Source organism: Endocarpon pusillum (genome assembly GCF_000464535.1).
Source record: "Endocarpon pusillum Z07020 unplaced genomic scaffold scaffold189, whole genome shotgun sequence".
NCBI lineage: Eukaryota > Fungi > Ascomycota > Eurotiomycetes > Verrucariales > Verrucariaceae > Endocarpon > Endocarpon pusillum.
The window spans coordinates 30,046-48,949 of record NW_006916093.1 but is presented as its reverse complement, the minus strand read 5'-3'; the positions used below and the strand labels follow the sequence as shown (position 1 = coordinate 48,949).

At 51.1% G+C, this 18,904-nt stretch overlaps 4 protein-coding genes across 4 annotated transcripts; 2 read left to right on the top strand and 2 right to left on the bottom strand.

The window, feature by feature from the left end:
* Positions 1 to 707: 707 nt before the first annotated feature.
* Positions 708 to 3,662, bottom strand: EPUS_02989 (uncharacterized protein; the record flags this gene model as incomplete). The annotated part of the gene is made up of 2 exons (XM_007802931.1): positions 708 to 809; positions 894 to 3,662. The coding sequence occupies 2 exons, from the start codon at positions 3,660 to 3,662 to the stop codon at positions 708 to 710; spliced, it is 2,871 nt and encodes a 956-aa protein (XP_007801122.1).
* A 1,354-nt stretch (positions 3,663 to 5,016) lies between these two features.
* Positions 5,017 to 8,388, top strand: EPUS_02988 (uncharacterized protein; the record flags this gene model as incomplete). The annotated part of the gene is made up of 6 exons (XM_007802930.1): positions 5,017 to 5,214; positions 5,274 to 5,763; positions 5,815 to 6,407; positions 6,459 to 6,479; positions 7,161 to 7,498; positions 7,563 to 8,388. 6 exons carry the CDS (start codon positions 5,017 to 5,019, stop codon positions 8,386 to 8,388), a joined length of 2,466 nt encoding a protein of 821 aa, XP_007801121.1.
* Positions 8,389 to 10,046: 1,658 nt separating this feature from the next.
* Positions 10,047 to 12,272, top strand: EPUS_02987 (uncharacterized protein; the record flags this gene model as incomplete). Its single annotated transcript, XM_007802929.1, has 3 exons — positions 10,047 to 10,140; positions 10,197 to 11,926; positions 11,991 to 12,272. The coding sequence occupies 3 exons, from the start codon at positions 10,047 to 10,049 to the stop codon at positions 12,270 to 12,272; spliced, it is 2,106 nt and encodes a 701-aa protein (XP_007801120.1).
* Positions 12,273 to 12,634: 362 nt separating this feature from the next.
* Positions 12,635 to 18,872, bottom strand: EPUS_02986 (uncharacterized protein; the record flags this gene model as incomplete). Its single annotated transcript, XM_007802928.1, has 3 exons — positions 12,635 to 16,070; positions 16,139 to 16,272; positions 16,323 to 18,872. 3 exons carry the CDS (start codon positions 18,870 to 18,872, stop codon positions 12,635 to 12,637), a joined length of 6,120 nt encoding a protein of 2,039 aa, XP_007801119.1.
* Between the last annotated feature and the right edge of the window lie 32 nt (positions 18,873 to 18,904).

Here is an 18,904-nt window from a genome sequence, read left to right as displayed (position 1 = left end):
GTAAGCCGACCAGGGTGGAGTGGGGGAAAGAACCGAAGCGGGTGTTGGTCACTACGCCTTCGGCATAGCCTGTGTCGAGGTCCGGATCTGGTTTGCTGGCGAGGATGATGGGGATGGATTGGTCCCGGCGTACGTGGAGGATGGCGAGTTGATTGTCTCTGGTGGTTGCGTCGCGGCTCAGGAATGGGGATTGCATGTTTTCGGTGCTTGTGTGCTTTGATTTCAGGGTTTTCTACGTAAGATACAGGTCCCGAGACATTTTATGGCTTCTGTCCCTCCTATTGTTCTCTTCTGGTTCTGAGCGTGTTCGCCATTTTCATTGGTGAGATTACATAATCAGGCCGTGGCCGCAGAGCAAAGAGTGCGTGCGCCATAGGAAGCACCTCTTTTTGGTCCCTTTTTGGTGGCATGGGAACTCCACAACTTCATGCAGGCACAGATCACTACGGAAAGGTCTACGGAAAGGTATACTGAGTGGTCCAAGACACCAGACAAGGATGGCAACTCTGACTAGCCTTTGCTGGAGCTGTTCTCCACATGTGTAGACTATGCGCATTATGACCAGGATGGGGTCCTTGGAAGCCCGCTCTATCACCAGACAAAAGGATTGCTTAGGATTGCTTGGGACTGGCCTCGAGAGAACAGCCATCTTCGAGGTAGAGTGCCTTTTCCGGCTGGCGTAGTCATGTTCCCAGCCATGCTCCGTCTCACAACCCATGTTCAACCTTGAATTTGTCCCAGGCTTCATTCAGTGTGCTAAACACCGCCCCAGCAATCATCCTCTGTTCCGTGGTCGCATTGGTGGGAATCTGTCCAATGGTCAGGCTTCTTGTTGCACAGGACGTTCCCTACACTTCCGGAGTAAGGGGTAGCATGGCGCAAGGAAATCGTACCTTATCAGGATGCACCTTGGCAATCCCCTTCATATATTGTACCTTTACCTTTGCTGGCAACACCAACTCTGCCATCCCGATCTTCTTCCAGCCTGCCTCAGGCCACAGCACTGTGTCCAGACTCCCGAGTAAGGCGCGCAAGTTGTCGGCCTTGCTTCCTTTCCACGCCGCGAGCTTGGCATCAACTGTGTCCGCCAGAGCAAACTTTTCGTCATCTGCTCTCTCTGCGTCGGCATTGGCGGCACGCAGCCTGGCAACAGCAGCTGCGGCAGGTTTACTGTGGGTGGTGCCATTCAGGACGGAAAAAGAGGTTCTGGCCGGTGCTGAGGTGAGAGGCTTCTTGGCGGCAGAAGAATGCTTTCCTCGCTGCGGTTGTTGAGGGGCTGCACTTTTTTCACAACGAAGTCTACCTTGGATGCTGGTTGCGCCGCCATGGCCACCCTCTACAGCCTCTTTCCACACAAGCGCCGCCTCTTTCCACTTCTCCATCTGTTCCAGCGCTTCCGCTTTCCGCATCAGTGCTTTGCCAAAGTAGTCCCGCATAGGCTTGGCAGGCTCGCCAGTTATCAGTTCAATCGCTTCGGCTTCGCCTCGTGAAGGCCCAATCACCGCGATTGCTGCTTCCGAGTCCGCAACGGCAGTCTTGGGCTCCCCGATTTTGAGAGCAGTGAGCGCGCGGTTAGTATGAAGGATGATGGCTATTGGGTGAGCGCTAGGTAAGTGTTTAAGCGAAGAAGTGTAAGACTGGTGCGCGGCAGGATAGTCACCTCGTTTGAAGTGCGCATTGCCAGCCTCCCGGTCTGCATGAGATGCTTGAAGAGAGATCGAGGATATTGGAGGTATGGTGCGAGAGGGAGCTGGTGCACGAACGACGATGGGAGGAAGAGACCCAGACGGTCTATTTAGTTCAATAGGTTGAGTGGTGGCTGGTCGAGATGTCGATGAATGTTTGGGTAACGATGCACTCTCCAGAAGATCAGGCTCAGAAGCAGAAACGAGCGAGTTCAGAGCGGGTTTTCGTCGGCGCGCTGAGCTAACGTACGCTTGAGATGCTTGATCGTCAATGGCCTGACGGTTCAGCGATGCCTTAGGGTGCAATCTTGCTTGCGCCTTGGGATGTTGTTGTTGTTTTTGTTGCTGTTGACGGAGAAAAGCTGGCTGAGCAGGAAGTTCTGGTCTTAATCTTGATGGTATCGCAGGAGAATGATCTCTTGAATTATCTGCACTGGAATCAAAAGCTGGTTCTTGACGTCTGGCTGGCTTTCGAGGGAGTGGCCGGGCTCGATCAGATTCGAGCATCAAGGCTTCGTCGGTCACGGAATCCAGCTTTCTGTTCGTGGAATTCCGGCGTCGCGATCGTGTAGTGACTCTCTCTTCATCACCTTGGTCGGAGCCCTGACCATTCCTGGCAGCTCCCGGGTCCCTCATCCACTTAGGCTGGCTTGAGTCACTATCCGAATTGTTGAAATCTTGCACAGCTTGCTGCACTTTCTTGGTTGAAGTCTTCCAAAAAGAGCCAGCCGTCTTCAGAAAGGCGCTTCCAAGCTCAGAAGCGTTCGGTGCGAAATCCTTCCCCGGTTGCTCTGAGGCTGTTGTAGATGGCTGAGGTCTGTGTCTTTCCTGACGCCTATCATTTGACCAAGCCGGCTCAGATGGCTCAGATGGTCTGGTGTCAGGCCTCGAACCACTCCTTCTATCGATTCTAGGGTCTCTGCTTTGACGAGGACCTTCATTGCTTCTTCGTCGCCGTCCAGTATTCTGTTTGGACTCCGAATGAGCTTTACTGAGAAGCCAACCGACTGCTTGCTGGACGTCTGTTCCTGATTCGGTACTTTCCAAGGCCTCCCGTGCCTTTTCCGGGGGAAAGCCCATGTCTAGGAGCTCAGCCATAGCCTGATCCTGAGGGTGGCTTGACGTTTGCTTGGCGGACGCTGGAGACGAATCTGCGATTTTGGGAGTTTTTGTCAGCTCTGAGACAGGCTTCCCAAGCAAGCCCAGAACATCCTCGTCGTCGGCTTCATTGTCTCTGTGCAATGCTGGTTCCTGGGAGCTGCCGCGGTTCTTCTTGGAAAGCTCAGCTAATCCAAATGGATCATCGTCCTCGAGAATATCAAAATTTTGGGCATCTTGGCCTCGTCTTTTACCACCTGATGTTGACACAGTGGAGCTGCTCCGTGGTCCGCCATCGCTTGGAACATGTGAATGTTCGAATGGTTTGGGAAAGTGGCTTGAAGAGTCTACCGGTGCATCAGCTCTGAAAGCTGCTAGGATGTCGTCTTCGTCCTCTGTAGTTGCTCTTGGAAGCTCGTCGTTTGCAGTTCCGTTGCGATTCGACCCTTCCGTGAAAGCCGGGAGTTGCGCACCCAATGCGATAGAGGAGGGCGCAGGAAGAGCTGGTGTGCTTCGACCGCTGCCCAAATTGTCCCAGAACTGTTCATTGCCTCCACTGTAATGCGATTCAAGTTTTCTCTGCTCTGCTGCCTGCTGCTGCGCCTTTTGCTCAAGCAGTTTCTTGTGCTGTTCTTGTAGGGATGGGGTCTTGTTCGTCGAGGTGGAGCTGAAAGACACGAGATTGGAAAAGCTATCGTTCACAGAAGTCTGCGTCTTGGACGAGGGATGCGCCGGAGCTGTAGCTAATGGGGACGATCGCCTAGAGGCAGGGGGAGTAGGGCGTAAGGCGGCAAAGGCAGATGAGGGTACTCCGTATGGTTGTGTTTTCGTTGCGCCTTCTGGCTTGGTGGACCAATCCAGAGAAGAGAGGTCATCCATAACTGACTATCTCCTCCTATTGGCGAAGACACACGCTTCTCCGGGAACCAGATCAGGAATCGATTGCCTCGCGATTTCTATAAAGTTTTGTGACATTATTGAGTTACGAACAGAGAGACTGACGGGACTTGCGAAGCCATTCAGCCACAGCAACAAGCCACAGCAGACTACTCGATTTAAGTAGTACTACGTACGTACTAACCGTGAGCCACTGAGGGGCCACTGCACCCCATGGTGAATCTGCTCTTGGCATGCTTGGGGGTCATCTTACACCCTGTGGTCCTTGAACAATCATCCCTTCACGGCTAAAGTATTGAGACTCTAAGCTTCACCTATAGCCAATGATTACATCCGCCTCGCAGCCGACCATGATGTTCTGCTCTGATCCAGTCTCCCTAACTGGTGTGGCCCAACTGCAAGAAGTGCTACAGTGATCTCAGATCTTCCTTCGAACACGTCCGTCTACCACAACAGCTTCTGGGTAAGATTAGGCCGAGACATTGTTCTGATTCCCACAAAAATATCGTATCGTAACTTTAGTGCCCCAGGCAAAAATTGGTTGAGCAGCAGCTTCTGTAGTCCAGCAAGCCTCTAATCAATAGACTGCGCGTGCAGGACGGAGTAGGACGTAGTAGGACTTGGTGACCAAAGAGGGAAGGGAGCTAGCCCTGCTTTTACTACGTAGTACGTGGTTAAAGCAACCAATTGGCATCTTGGTGCCTGTCGCTAGCATGTTTGAGAACCACGCGAGACTCGACATTTAGAGAGACGGAAGCTAATCGTCTTCGATGACGCTCTCCTACCGTATTATAGCTAACTTTAGTGCACAATACGAGGTACTTGGGCAAGAACTGGGGCAGGACGTGGCGCTGGTCGTGGCGCTGGGCGGCGTGCTCGTCTTTGCTAGCCAGACTGCACCTTCCCCAGCGAGCTCCCCAGCGAGCAAAGGCTTCCAATTCTTCCTTAAAAGAATCCAAACACATTTTCGGATCCGCTCCTCTCTTCTGACCTCACCTCTGCAGAGGACGCATTAAGGCGACAGTGAGCGTCAGTCGAGGAATCCTGGTCGATGCCCGAGTCGATGCCCGAAATCACCTGTTCATTATTTTTAAAATTTCTCGCTCCCCACTTCTCCATAACGCACGTGCCACGTGCCTGCAGCGTCTATCGATAACTACTACAAACGTCCACCAACTTAATGGGGCTCTTCAGGAAAAAGACACCCAGAGTGTCATCCTACAACGAAAAAACCAACGGGTCGCTACACCCTCGTCCACCGGTGAACGTAGAGAAATTATCTAGTTCGGTTCCGCAGAGTCACCCAAATAGTGGACTCGGCCAGATATCGCCCACCATGTCTCTCATGGATACTCCCATCCCTAAGCCGCCAGATCCGGCGTTGAATCCTGCTGCATATCTCAAAAGCATTCACTCTGTCCGCGAGCGATCCAAGCTGGTGATGGAAAAAGCCAGTTCGAACAGTCTGAACCATTTTGATGTTAACATGGACATGTTTCAGAATACTGCCAATTATGTGGTTTCTATAATTAGGGTATGTGCAATAACGCTCTCTAACATTACCCCGGTTCCTTTTGCTCAAACTTTTTTCAGCGAGACTTTGCAGACGATTACCAGTCAATACCGCCTCACGGGCGGTGGCAGCACTTCGACGTTGGCGGCCGTCCACGTGTAGACCAGTTGCTTCAGTCTTGGCTTAGCACCGTGGACGCTCAAGAGAGAGCTCGTCGTGTCATTGATCTCTTCACAGTCTCGGTCTTGCTTGATGCGGGTGCAGGAAATAAATGGTCCTACAGATCCAAAGAATCTGGCAAGGCGTACCGAAGAAGTGAAGGGTTGGCTGTTGCGAGCCTGGAAATGTTCAAGACGGGTGCGTTCAGTAGTGATCCAGGAGCACCTCACAGAGTCGACAAGGACGGGTTGAAGAAAATAACCTTGAAATTGCTGGAAAGAGGCATGCAGGTCTCAGAAGACAATCCGATGGCAGGCCTTGAAGGTCGAGCCGGTCTGCTAATGAGGTTATCGGACGCAATGGCTAACACGAAGCTTTTTGGCTCTGACGGCAGACCCGGCAATATGATAGGTAAGACAATACGTGTGGTATCAATCTCATAGCCCTGTTGATGATCTGTAGACTACCTACTGTCACATCCCACAACAAAGGCAGCATCTGTGCCCATTGTTTCTCTACCAACCTTATGGGAGGTTCTTACCGACGGCTTGGCACCAATCTGGCCTGCTTCTAGAACCCAAATCAATGGTGTCTCGATTGGAGATGCATGGCCGTGCTCCAGCATGCCCAGATCTCCTCCAGCTCAGCCATGGGAGAACATTGTTCCCTTCCACAAGCTGACTCAGTGGCTGTGCTATTCGCTCATGGTTCCCATGACCAAGCTTTTGAACATTCAGTTCGCAGGAAGCGAGCTTCTGACTGGACTGCCCGAATATCGCAATGGTGGTTTATTGATAGATACAGGCCTACTGACATTGAAGGTCGCGGATATGGAGCGAGGAATTGTTGCGTACAAGCACAATGCCGAGCTCACCGGACAGCCAAGCATGGAAGTCATTCCGATGTTCGAAGCTGCAGACGATGTCATTGTGGAGTGGAGAGCACTTACTGTTGGCTTTCTTGACATGCTTCTAGATGCTGTCAACCAGCGTCTGCGGTTGACTGGTGAAAACCGTCTCTCGCTTGCTCAGATGTTGGAGGCCGGTTCGTGGAAGGTAAGTCTTGCCCTACCGTTGCGTGTATATTTGGTGCTGATAAGAAAATAGGGAGGCCGCGAGATTGCTGAGGTATCTAGGCCTAATACTAAAGAGCCACCCATTATGATTATTTCAGATGGGACTGTGTTTTAGCCACAGTGCTCTTTTGCGCCCAGCATAAGAAATACGTTCTCACTCACGAGCTGGGAGAAAAATTCGAATTCAGCTGCAAAGCGCGGGTGTTCGGGATGGGTACCTTTATGAATGAGACATGAATGAATGATGGGCACAGCTCGCTAAAACTCGTAGCATACATCATTCTGCTGTTGCCGCAGGACTGATGTTTCTTTCGGACATCAAATGACATACCCCAATCATCCGCTTCGTACACAACCAGCACGCTTGTCTATCATTGAGAATGTGGCTCGACAGAACTGGTACTGACTCCACCGTGGTACGCAGGCTGTAGTCCCAAGGCTCATGACGCAGCGTTGACACGCCACGACTTATCCCAGTCTATCTCTGGCCTGCGACGTCCGTATCTGGTCTGCTCTTTAGCGTGGCACATAATGTTTGCCCATGTTTACACCTCTGCTTCCACTTCCCACCACAGTTTCCAAGCGGCCTGATGGTCAGATAATCCGCCACTAACGGAAAATTCTCGGGCCGAGGAAGCTCAAGATTTTACCGAGATGGCTGGTTGACACTGACCATCATGCACCTCTCCCATCAAGCTCAGGCTCAAACTCGAGCTCAGATCATCCTCCGCAGGTCCTTCGTACCCAAGGTCGATCTCTAAGAGCAGGCTACTTTGAGGAACTCGATGCTGTCCACGAGAGCGAGGAAGAGCACTCTTTCGACAAGAACAGGGACTCTGCTTACCCGCACTCAGAGACCCCGCTTCCTGGTGTGAATATGGACGCCCGCAAACGGAAGAAGAAAGTCCTCTTGATGGGCAAGAGTGGCTCTGGCAAATCTTCCATGCGCTCCGTCATCTTCAGTAACTTCGTCGCCAAGGACGTTCGAAGGCTCGGGGCAACCATTGATGTCGAGTACAGCCATGCCAAGTTCATGGGAAACTTGACCTTGAATCTCTGGGACTGTGGAGGGTGTGTGCACTCCGCTGCCCCAAGTTTCCGAGTCGTCCTAGTGGTGCTAATGCATACCCAACAGGCAGGACGCTTTCATGGATTCGTATGTCTCCGCCCAGCGATCCAACATCTTTTCCGATGTTGCTGTCCTCATCTACGTCTTTGACATTGAGTCACGAGAGGTCGATCGTGATCTAGACACCTACTCTACCATCATCCGAGCTCTACACCAATATTCTCCTTCAGCATATGTCTTTTGCCTGATACACAAAATGGATTTGATACAGCTCGAGCATAAGGAGCATCTTTACTTGGAACGAGCACAGCTGGTGAAGGAGAGGAGTGAAGGTTTCGACCTGGAGACATTCGCGAGTAGCATCTGGGATGAGAGCCTTTACAAGGCGTGGGCTGGAATTGTGCATAAATTGATCCCAAACCTTGCGGTGATTGAGAGATTCCTGCACGCGTTTGCAAAAGCTATCAAAGCAGAGGAGATTGTCCTTCTCGAACGCTCTACATTCCTCACGGTCACCTCTGTTGTAAACAACACAAAACCACTTCCGAAACACAAGGCGCCTATATCGAATTCTCCGCCCTCCGACTCACCGACAAACGAAAGCACGCCAGAAGATGACAGTAACCCCAATTTCGACCGCCACGAGCGCATCTCAAATATCCTCAAAACATACAAGCACACCGTTGCGCGTAATACGTCGAATACACCAGCCTCCGCTGGTTTCGTTTTGCTCAAACTTCAGACAGCACAGTTTAATCTGTTCCTGTCAAGATTTACGGATAATACATATGTGTTTGTGGTGGTGCCGCCCGGGGAAGCCGCCTTCAACTGTGCCGTGCTGAATACATTGTTGGCGCGCGAGTCATTCGAAGGGGTGACGAGTGCAAAGTGATGCTGCTACGGGAAGAGAAGGAGGTTGACAGCATCCGATGACAGCAGTCAGCAGACTAGAAGAGATTTTACGTGGTGCCAGCTAGCCTCAATGAACCGGTGACCAAAAGTCTAATTGCTGGCTATGGTAAACGGGCTTAGTTTTGTTGGTCATAAGGCTGGCTTATCAGGTTAGAGACATGGTTGTTTCTTTGGCGATAACCGAGTCATACATGGACCTAAAAGAGCCAGAGGGGCTATTGTGAGAGGTGCGAGCAATGTGAAAGAAGAAAATCGTCCCTCCAAAGTACAGCGTATGATCGAAAGAATAATTTGCAAGAAGGTGGTGGAAATATGACAATTATTGCGGAAGTGTGCCGTCGAACAAATGCTTCCACATGATGATTGTGAGTACGAAGTATCAGCTGACAATAGTGATGTGCAATGCTAATTCTCTTTTGCACATAGCTCTTCATATCTGAGTCTTAGCTAGACAGAGCTCGAGTTCCTGGCGCCATTGCTCTTTGGCTGGTCTTCCATTCCTGCGCTCGGATTTGTCGATAGCCGACAACAGAGGAAGTCCGAAATCCTCATAAACTTAAGTGGACTGGGAATGCTGGCATTTACGATGGCACGATGCACATGCGGGCTTTCGGGCCAACATTGGGGTATTACTTCTTCTTCCAGCATTGGATTATAAGAACAAGGGCCGAGCGCTCACCTCGTTCGTGCCCGAATACGCTCTGGCTGTTTGTGCGAAGTATGCTGTTGGTTCTATTTACTTCTCGTTCGATTAGTCTCCCGTCCTTGGCTCCTTCAATGAGTTCCTTCAAAGAACAACATATACATTGGACGCACATATCTGCTCTTGTCAGCATCGCAAAAAGGGGGGTCAGGCCGCTTGAATCGTCCAAGTCATTCTGTTTCTCTGCTGGATGTAGATACTCATCCTGGAACCATGCTTACTTCAGGAGAACATCCACCACAATCGACCGCTCCTTGATGTTACATCTGGCAGTTCCTGGCCTCACTGCTACTTGGTGCAATCCGGCCCTCTGGTTTCCCTTCTTTTGGATGCAAGTCACCCTTTTTTTGATGTGAGGCACAGACCAGCAGCTTCAACTACCAAAGCGTCATTCTGGATGTTCATTTCTTGGCGCATTCCTTCCTTAGTCGAACTCGCCTCGAGCGTCCATGTGAGGCGAACTCCTGTCGACCTGTAACTGTGCTTGCACATGCGCATATTGACTCCATGGGCTAGATGAAGTCTTCCTGACCCTGGGGATCTAAGTCTTGGTGCAAATACGTTCTGCACAGAGCAACGGTGATCTCCACGACCAGTATGCAATTATCTGACAAAGCCGGTCGCGACTGGTATAGCGATCAGCAATTTCGCAACAAGTTACTTGGTTGAAAGAAAGGGCACTTCTTCAGCGTTCTCTGTTTTTTGTTTTTCTAGCTGACTATCTCTCAATCTTGATCCTTTTGTCTGACCTCCGCTTCCGTTCTTGGAAAATATCTGCAATGATTGCTTTGTTCCCCTTGCCGGTCTCGATGACCACCATTTCCATTGATGTGCCTTTGCACCCAGTGCGCTTATGAGTGCAGACTCTCGTGCCAAGTTAGATGCTTCCTGCTTCCTGCTTCCTGCTTCCTATTCACGTCTGTACACTTTGCACTATGCTGTTTTCCAAGAGATCGCTCCTGGCATGGGCAGTAGCTTCACTGGCATTTATTCTGCCACAAGCCAGTGCCCAGTGCAATCCACTGACATGTAAGGGCTCTCTTTGTATGATTTGGTGTCCTAGGTGACTAACCTGCTGGTCCTAGCTACATGCCCACCGAACCCTGGCCTTACGAAAAGAGATTTCTATGTCGATTTCACCAAAGTTTCGTCACTTCCTGAAGGTTGGACTCTTGCCAATTATGCAACGGTCAAGTATGGCGCCAACGGTGCTGAGTTTACCTTCAACAAGCGATTTGAAGCACCGTACATCTGGACTAGCTTCTACATCCTATTCGGTCGAGTCGAGGTAGTGATGCAAGCAGCTCCAGGCATAGGGATGATCAGCAGCGCAGTCTTGATGTCGGATGACCAAGATGAGATTGACTGGGAATGGTCTGGAAACAACTTTGGTCACAACACCGGAAAGGTTCAGACCAATTACTTCGGTAAGGGCATCACGGGATATTGGGATCGTGGCACACAACCTGACATGGACGACCCAATCAACAAATTCCACACCTACACATTTGATTGGAGTCCTACAACCCTCACATGGGCGATTGACGGACAGGTTATTCGTACACTCAAGGCTGCAGACACCAACAGCGGTGCTTATCAATATCCGCAATCGCCCTCCAAGCTGCATCTTGGCGTATGGTGTGCTGGCGATCCCAACAGCCATCCGAATACGGTCAGCTGGGCTGGAGGCTATACCGACTTCACCAAGGCACCTTTCACTGCCTATGTCAAAAGTGTCAAGATCAGCAACGCGAATCCATGCTCCCAGTATGAGTATGGCGACAAGAGCGGCAGTTGGCAAAGCATCAAATGCTTAAACACAACATCAACCCCGACTTCGAGCTCTAGCATCGCCAGCACAAGCAGCTCGACCAGTTCATCATTGTCCTCCATCACTTCTGCAACTAGTAGGTCCTCCAGCTTGTCACCTTCCATATCGTCAATTGCAAGCAGCAGCTCGTCTAGCTTGTCGTCTGCCGTATCATCAGCCGTAAGCAGCCGATCCTCAAGTCTGGCTTCCTCTTCTACCTCAGCAAGCATCCCTGCTTCATTCAGTGCCTCTCCAGCAGCTAGCCCCAGCTACCCAAATTCGGGACCCGTCTTCGATCCTCTCCATCCGGATCCAGCACTGGTCAACAAGACGGGCCCAGGCACTTTCAATTTTACATCCAAATCAGTATCGTCCTCATCATCCTCCAGCACTCTAACCTCCAAATCATCAGGCAGCGGCACTCAGGGGGTGGTAAGCTCATCTACTGCAAGTCCACTGCCGTCTCCGTCTTCTCCGTCTCCTGCACCCATCCAACCCACCACATCCACCTCTCCCCCACCCAACCAACAGCCCTCCAAGAAAGTCCCTACTTCCTCTTCCCCAACCACGACTCCCACGAGCAATACGCCCACGTCACCAACAGTCCCTTTTACCACGCCCGCCTCTAGACCCGCCATCACCCCGTCCCCATCTCCATCTCCATCTTCCCCCAAACCCACCACTACAGCCACCTCCTCAGGAACAGCAGCAGCACTAACCCCACCAAAATGCCACCCAGACAACTGCCTCCGCGCCCTCCGGAACACCCGCTACGCCGGCGCAGCCACTGCGCTCTGCAGATCATTCACCAACACTGGCACCGTAACCGCAACCCCAACCGCAACAATTGGGACGACAAACGGCGTCATCAAAACCTCCACCACCAGCACCACCCCTCCAAACTCCGCTAAAACCGCTCTTGCCCCTACCCCTACCCCTACCAGCAGCACCACTCTCTCCATCCCAACCTGGCTGAGCACCGGCTGTTCCAACAACGCCACCAGAGTGAGTAGCGCATGCGCCTGTCTGAATCCCTACACCGTCATGACGAGCGGCGCCGGCGCCCAAGGCCGGGGTGGGCACGGTGGAGGGGGTCAGGAAGGCGATTCTGAGGGCCGGGTTTGGGGATCGTCATGATGATGAGGAGGAGGAGGACGATGATGATGGTGACGACGGAAGCCGGGATGGGAGCGGGAGATGGAGCGGGAATGCGAAGTTCGGTTCTAGATATGCGAAGGCGAAGGCAATGGCAAAGGGCGATTCGGAGAAGGAGAAGAAGGATGCAGACAACCATCAGAGTGGCTGGTTATATCGCCGGAGGGTAGCGGGGTGGGCCGGGTTGGTCGGTTGACTGGATTTGGATTCGTCTTCTGATACGTGGTAAGAAAGGCTCTTTAGTTTATATATCAAATCCAGTCAGATCGGGAGATAGATCAGCTGGGTGCTGGTAGGTAGGTAACCAACCGATTCAGTACCAGTAATAAAACAGATAACAGATCACACAAATAGTGAAGAAAAACACCGCTTCGCTTCGCTAACCTAACCTAACCTACCATCCATGCAACCCTGGTCTGAATTCGCATAAGTACGGAAATCCCACCGGCTCTGCCCCGCCATGAAAATACGAAGAGAAGTGAAGAGAAGGAAAAAGCAATCGAAAGTGTATATAAACATGATATCTTCCAATCAAACATGCCAAGTCAGCTGGTCAATCTAAAAGACATTCCCCACCGGCTGCGCCCGCGCGTGCACCTGCGTAATCATGCCCTTTCCTGCTCGAGGATCATCATAGACGCCGTGGCCCAGCTGCTGCTGCTGGTGCTGCTGCTCATCGTACGCATACCCTTCCCCTCCATATCCGTATCCGTATCCGTGGCCGTCATAGCCCGCGCCATCGTAACCGCCACCGCCGTCGCCGTAGCCTTGACCATCATACGCCTCTCTGTCAGGCGCATTCTTCATCTGGCGCGCGTCTTCTTTGGCGTAATAGGCCTGCGGCTCCTCCTCGTACTCCTGCTCCTGGCCCTGGCCCGGTTCATACTGTTCTTCGGGCATGTAAGGTTGGCCGTTCTCGTCGAGGGGGTAGTATTGTTGGGTCTCCGGGTCGAAGAGGTAGCCTTCGACTGGATCGCCGTATTGGGGTTCTCGGTCTTGAGTCTCTCCTTCTGCTGGGTATTGAGGTTCGTGTTGTTGTCGTTCGTAATTCTGGTCGTAATCTTGTTCGTCGTACTCCTGGTCGTAATCGTGTTGTTGTTCAAATTGTCGGTCATGTTGATCACCGTGGGTTTGGTCGTATTCTTCTTCCTCGAAGTTTGTTCCTTCTTCTTCTCCTTCTTCGGGTGGATATTCTTCTTGTAGGTGTTGCTGGTCTTCTGGGCGTTCGCCGATCTCCTGGTCCTGGTCCTGGTCCTGGTCCTGGTCCTGATCTTGGTTCTGGTTTTGATTCTGATCCGGGGTCGGAAAGGAGAACCGAAAGTCTTGATCGGGAAGTTCTGGTTCTTTGGGATTTTGGGATGGTTCTTGAGTGGGTTTGGAATGATTGGGATCGTAGGCTGCTTCAGGAAGGGTCTCCTGAGAATGGTCTTCTTCGGCTGGCTCCTGTGCGGAGTGATCCTGGCTTTTGACATCTTCTTTGGAGGCATGAACTTTAGTGACTCCATCCTTTTCGAAGTGCTCGGCGGGCATGGGCGGGAGGGGTTTTTCGTTAGCTTGATAAGGAGTAGGAACGCCCTGGAGGTGCGGTGAATGCTGAGTTTCGTCAACGTCTTCTCGTACTGAGGTCGTTGGATCATCTGCATGGTCAACATCGGAATAGTCGTCGCGTCCATGAGCTGAGAACTCTTGCTGAGTTTCGTCGGCTTCATAAGAGTCATCGAAACCTTGCCCTTCGTATTGGTCTTCATATTCAGGCTGGTTTTCATCAAACGGGACTTCTCTTTCGTCTTCACCATGTAGAGAATCCTCAAAGTCATCGCCCTCATACCGCTGGCCGTCCTGTCGTGGCATGAATTCTTCTGATGGATCGACCTCTGAACCATGATCATAATCCATATTTTCATGATATGTGTCCTCAGCAGCTTCGAAATGACTGTCTTCTTCGTGGTCTGAGTATGAGTCTCCCTCAATGCCGCTCTGCTCCAGCGGGAGCTCCTCGTCGTCTAGTTCTACTACTCTCGCTTCCTCTGGGATGTCATCTGGGAGTTCGGCACGATTGTCATTTCCTGATAGATCATCTTCCTCTTCCGATGGATAGCCGCCTTCTTCTGGTAGATAGTCACCTACTCCGGAGGGATAGTCGTCGCCGTCGGATTGATAACCGCTGGCTCCATATTCATAGCCGTTATCCCCTTGTTGATAGTCATCATCTCCTGATAGATAATCGGCTTCGCCTTGGTCCTCCTCAAAGGCTGGCTCCTCATCGCCGAACCCAGCTTGTACAGCGCTATCTGAAATGTTGTTATGGAACTCTTCGACGTCTTCTCCTCCTGATAGATAGTCATCACCAAGCTTCTCCCTAAGCGCAAGCTCGTCATCATCATCGAATTCTGCCTGCGTTACGCCGTCAGAGATATCATTGCTGAAGTCCTCACCATATTCATCTCCTGTCATGTAGTCATCCTCATACCCAAGCTTCTGCTCGAGCGCAAACTCTTCATCATCGAGGCCCGCTTGTGTTGCGCCGTCTGAAATCTCACCATCGAAATTCTCACCATACTCCTCTCCAGATATATACTCGTCTTCGTTTCCACTGTCCGCTCTTGGTGCGAAGTCTTCATGGTCCATGTCTGTTTGCGCACCATCGGAGGCATATTCATCGAAGTTCTCACCGTCATCTTCTCCAGAGACATATTCATCCTCTGTAGGCTCCTCAGGAGGATAATCGTCCATTCCAGGACTGTGCTCTGGCATGTACTGATCTTCATAGTACGTGCTTGCTTGATCATCCGGTCCATCTGCCATTCCACTTTCGTCAGGAAATGGCGATTCCAGAGGCTCGGCTGGAGAATAACTATCGGCTTCTGCTTGGCGGTGTGCCGAGTCTTCATCTCCATATGCGGAACCTTCACCATAAGCAGAACCTCCTTGGCCATATGCAGAACCTTCTTCTCCATATGCAGAGTCTTCTTCGGGAATGTCTGCAAGCGTATCATCCAGACCGTCAACTTCCGCCGTCTCGCCTTCAAAGTCCTCTTCTGCTCGTCCCTCTGAGCCCATTTCTTGATACTCCTCGTCGCTGTATTCTCCGTCTCCGTTTGCATCAGCTTCGTCATACATACTGTCCATCCGAGAGTGCTCTGCATCGAACTCTTCGTCGAAAAGTTCTCCATGAGAGTCATCTCTATCAAAGCCTTCCTCATCCAGGCCCTCGTCGTCAAAAGCTTCACCATCAAACCTTTCTTCTTCGGGATCTTCCTTGTCGAGCGTGTCTTCCATAACACCGTCTTGATCAAGCCCTTCCTCATCAAAGCCTTCTCTTTCGACATCGTTTTCCAGGGAGGCCTCTTCATTTTCAGGGTCTTCGTCCGGGCCTTTGTCCTCATGATTTTCATCCTCTTCCAGTCCATCTCCTCCATCAGAGCCACCCTCTTCTTGACCCTCCTTCATATCCTCTTGGCCATCATCGACATCTTCTTCTAGTCCTTCATCCTGGTCCTCGAAAAGGGGTGTGGGCAGTCCTTTGTCTGACACATTTTCAGCATCTCCATTACTCGCCGTCTCATCTTCACTCGAGATTGGTTCTTCTGGTATGTGAGGACGGATTCTGATAGGGAATCTCTTACCTGAGTCATCGAAAGCCGATTTCGAGCTAGCTGCTGATGTTGCACGGTTTAAGCCATCGTCCGGGCTTAAGGGTGGAACTTCTTCCGTTGCGGCGAGTAGTGGTCCATTAAGCTGCAAATATTCCACGATAGCTACAGCAAGCTCTCCAGCTTCAAGTGCCTCGTCCCACCTCGATAAATCGTATGGAACGCTTTCAAAAATGTTCAGTTCGGGCTTAGAATCCTCAGGATCAATGATTATGTCTTCCATTTCAGGAGTAAGGGTTGAGGGTTGTCCTTCTTCAAGCTTGTAATACTTGATGTATTCAAGCGTGAACACAGCGTAGGCGAAAGATATAGAAGTGGCAGACGACGTAATGACAAAAGTCCTGGGAAAGCATAGTCAGCATTATCATATAACGTGCTGCTTAGGCTAAGGGTGGAAGATGCAACTCACGTTCGATCGTACTCGGACAGTGTTGTCTTGGAAACTCGTAGACGCTCGCAGATCATAGCAATCATGTGCGCCGCCTCCTGGGCCTTGATGTCGTGCGAGTCGATATAATGTTGTTTACTATACATTGGTTGGGTCTGAGAGGTCAGTCAGCAGAGCGCACGGCAGTTGGTGCGAGTGGACTCACCCCAATCGAAACATACTCCAAAGGATTGACGTCCTCCCACTTCTTGTGGTCACCAGCGGTAAGTTTCTCTCTCTTTTCATGGAGCGATCCGTTGTTTTCATCCTTACAACTGGCAGGCTCCGAGTTGATCTGCAAAGGCTGGGGAATAAACGTCCATTCCAAATATGCTTTTGCAGGTTCTGAGACCCGGGCGCGAGAGGATTCAAGAATAGCTTGAAGGTACATTACAACCATGATATTAGTTGCAACTTCTGGACGCTTGGAGCGTGTATCACTATCGTGCCCAGATTTTGGCGCGGTTTGCACAGCCTTGGGTGCCTCGAAATAACTAGGGGGTGCCTCCAGACCGTCCTCAAGGCCGAAATCATCATCCCATGGATCATCTTCGTCGTTTGTAGCGACTGGTTTGGATTCCTCCTCATCACTTGGCCTCTCTTCGTCCTTTTGTTTTTGCCCGTCTTTATCTGTCCCATCCTTGGATGAGTTCATGGTGGATTGGACAGTGAGGGCTAGAAATGCCAAATACGGACCGAGTGGTGTGCCACCAGCCTCCATGAAAACAGTTGCATGCTTTTTGTGTCGCAAAGCAGTTGTGTCGTCCTTCGATGTGTCCTTTAGGCACAACTTGAGAGCCTGTACGATAACCTCAGGCACCCTTTCGCGATTCAAGACACCCTTCTGAATCAGAAAGTCAAAGATATTTGATTTGGACCGTACATGGATCTGAAAGGCAGCCAAATGTTCCTGCGTCCATTCTCTCCCTGGGATCGATAGAGGGTTATCAACTATTGATTCGTCCCCATGGGCCTGACTTCCGAAGTCCTCTCCAAGGTCAGATCGTTCCTCTTCTGCTGCTGCAGACTCGGCAATAAACGACTGCTCATCAGCGGCCTCTAAGTCGTCTCCTCCGTAGGGGTCATCATCTCCCTCTAACTTGCCATCTTCGTCCTCATCGCGATCAAGGCCGTCATTTGCATCCACGTCGTCATCATGCTCTGGAGGGTCGTCTCCTTCTAGAGGCTCATCTTCTTCCATCAAAGGATGTTCTGAAGTGGTTGACATCTGTTCAGCTGCATCGGGGTTAAAGCTTTCCCCGAGGGACTCATCATCTCGATACAGAGTATCATCAATTCCTTCGCGATGTTCTTCCATATTATTCTCAGAAAAGCCGTCACCCACGTGAGATGGCTCATTACCTTCGTCAAGAGCGGTCTCATCCTGCCCGAGGCTATCAGCCATTTGCGAACCAACGTCGTCATCGGCAAAGTCGTCATTTGGTTCTTTGAGATTATCGCCCTCACCTTGCTCTTGGTCCGATTCTAGATATCTGTCTTCCGGTTCGAAGTCATCATGGTCTCCTAAAGGTGGCTCGTCATAGTTCGAGTAGTTGTCTTCCGGGTTTGCGCCTTCTTCATCACCAATATCTGGAAAGTCATCCCTACCGTCTACGTCGTCATGGTTTGGAGACATTGCGCTTTCGAGGTTGGCCTCATCTTCACTGCCATAATCTTGGTATGACTGGTTATCCTCATAATCATGGCCTTGATCACCGTACATAGCGTCGTTGCCATCAGCTGGGTCGTCGATGGTGCCGGCATAGCTGTCAAGGTCATCAGGATGTTGCGGATTGAGGCGATCGTGATTTTCGGCGTCTTCTGCGTCCAAGTCCCGAGGGTTCCATTCCCCATCTTCAAATCCCTCGTCGAGCTGGGTAGGATCTATCTCGACATCCTCCTCAATGGCCCCTTCCATAGTGTCGTCCATGCCTGACGCAGCTTGCTCCTCTAACGCTTGTTGGCCAAATTCTTGCTCCTCGTCATTGTGGTAATTCGGAAGATGCTCGTCGTGGGGAGATTCGTGTTCGTCCTGATCTAGACTGCTTTGCGCAGGTCCCTCGTTCTCATCTCGTAGGTCAGTGTGACCCAGTCCTGTAGTGGCATCTTCATCAAAATCTCGAGAATTCAATCCGGCAAGGTCGGGTACTCCTGTCTCTTGTGTTGTTTCGTGAACAAGATCTCTTGATTCGGTTCCTTCGGCTCGGCCGTTAGTCTGTTGGTCAGGCGCAATTTCAGTGCTCTGCAGATTCTCATTGTCTGCCGGGTCTTGGCCTTGCTTGTCAACACTTTCGAGGGTTGGTCCTGTCGAACTCCCTCCCTCGCGAAAGCTTGGGCTAGAAGGTGGTCGCGCTTGCGCATTCACCTCTTCTGTTCTACCTGGTGCCTCGATGGCATCTTGCGGTGCACTGTTTTCCGCCTGATGCTGTGCCGTATCATTTTGAGCCAACTTTAATTGGCTCTGGGCCGACTCCTCTTTCTCCTTGTCAAGATCTTTTATCACCAGACCATATTCCGAAGCTCTAAATTCATTCCGTATGGATCGGAGGCCTCTATTTCCTTCACCATTCTTTCTGCTCGTCAAACCTGCTGAGGGGGTACTACTGAGTCCATTTTTCTCCACCCCGTTCGTGAAGAAGTCGTCGAGGTTGCCGCCATTGGCCTCTCCTTTTGTGCTCGAGTCTTTCTTAATGGCGGATTTGAGAAGATTAAGCATCTCGCACCAACTAACAAATGAAAAGTACTAAA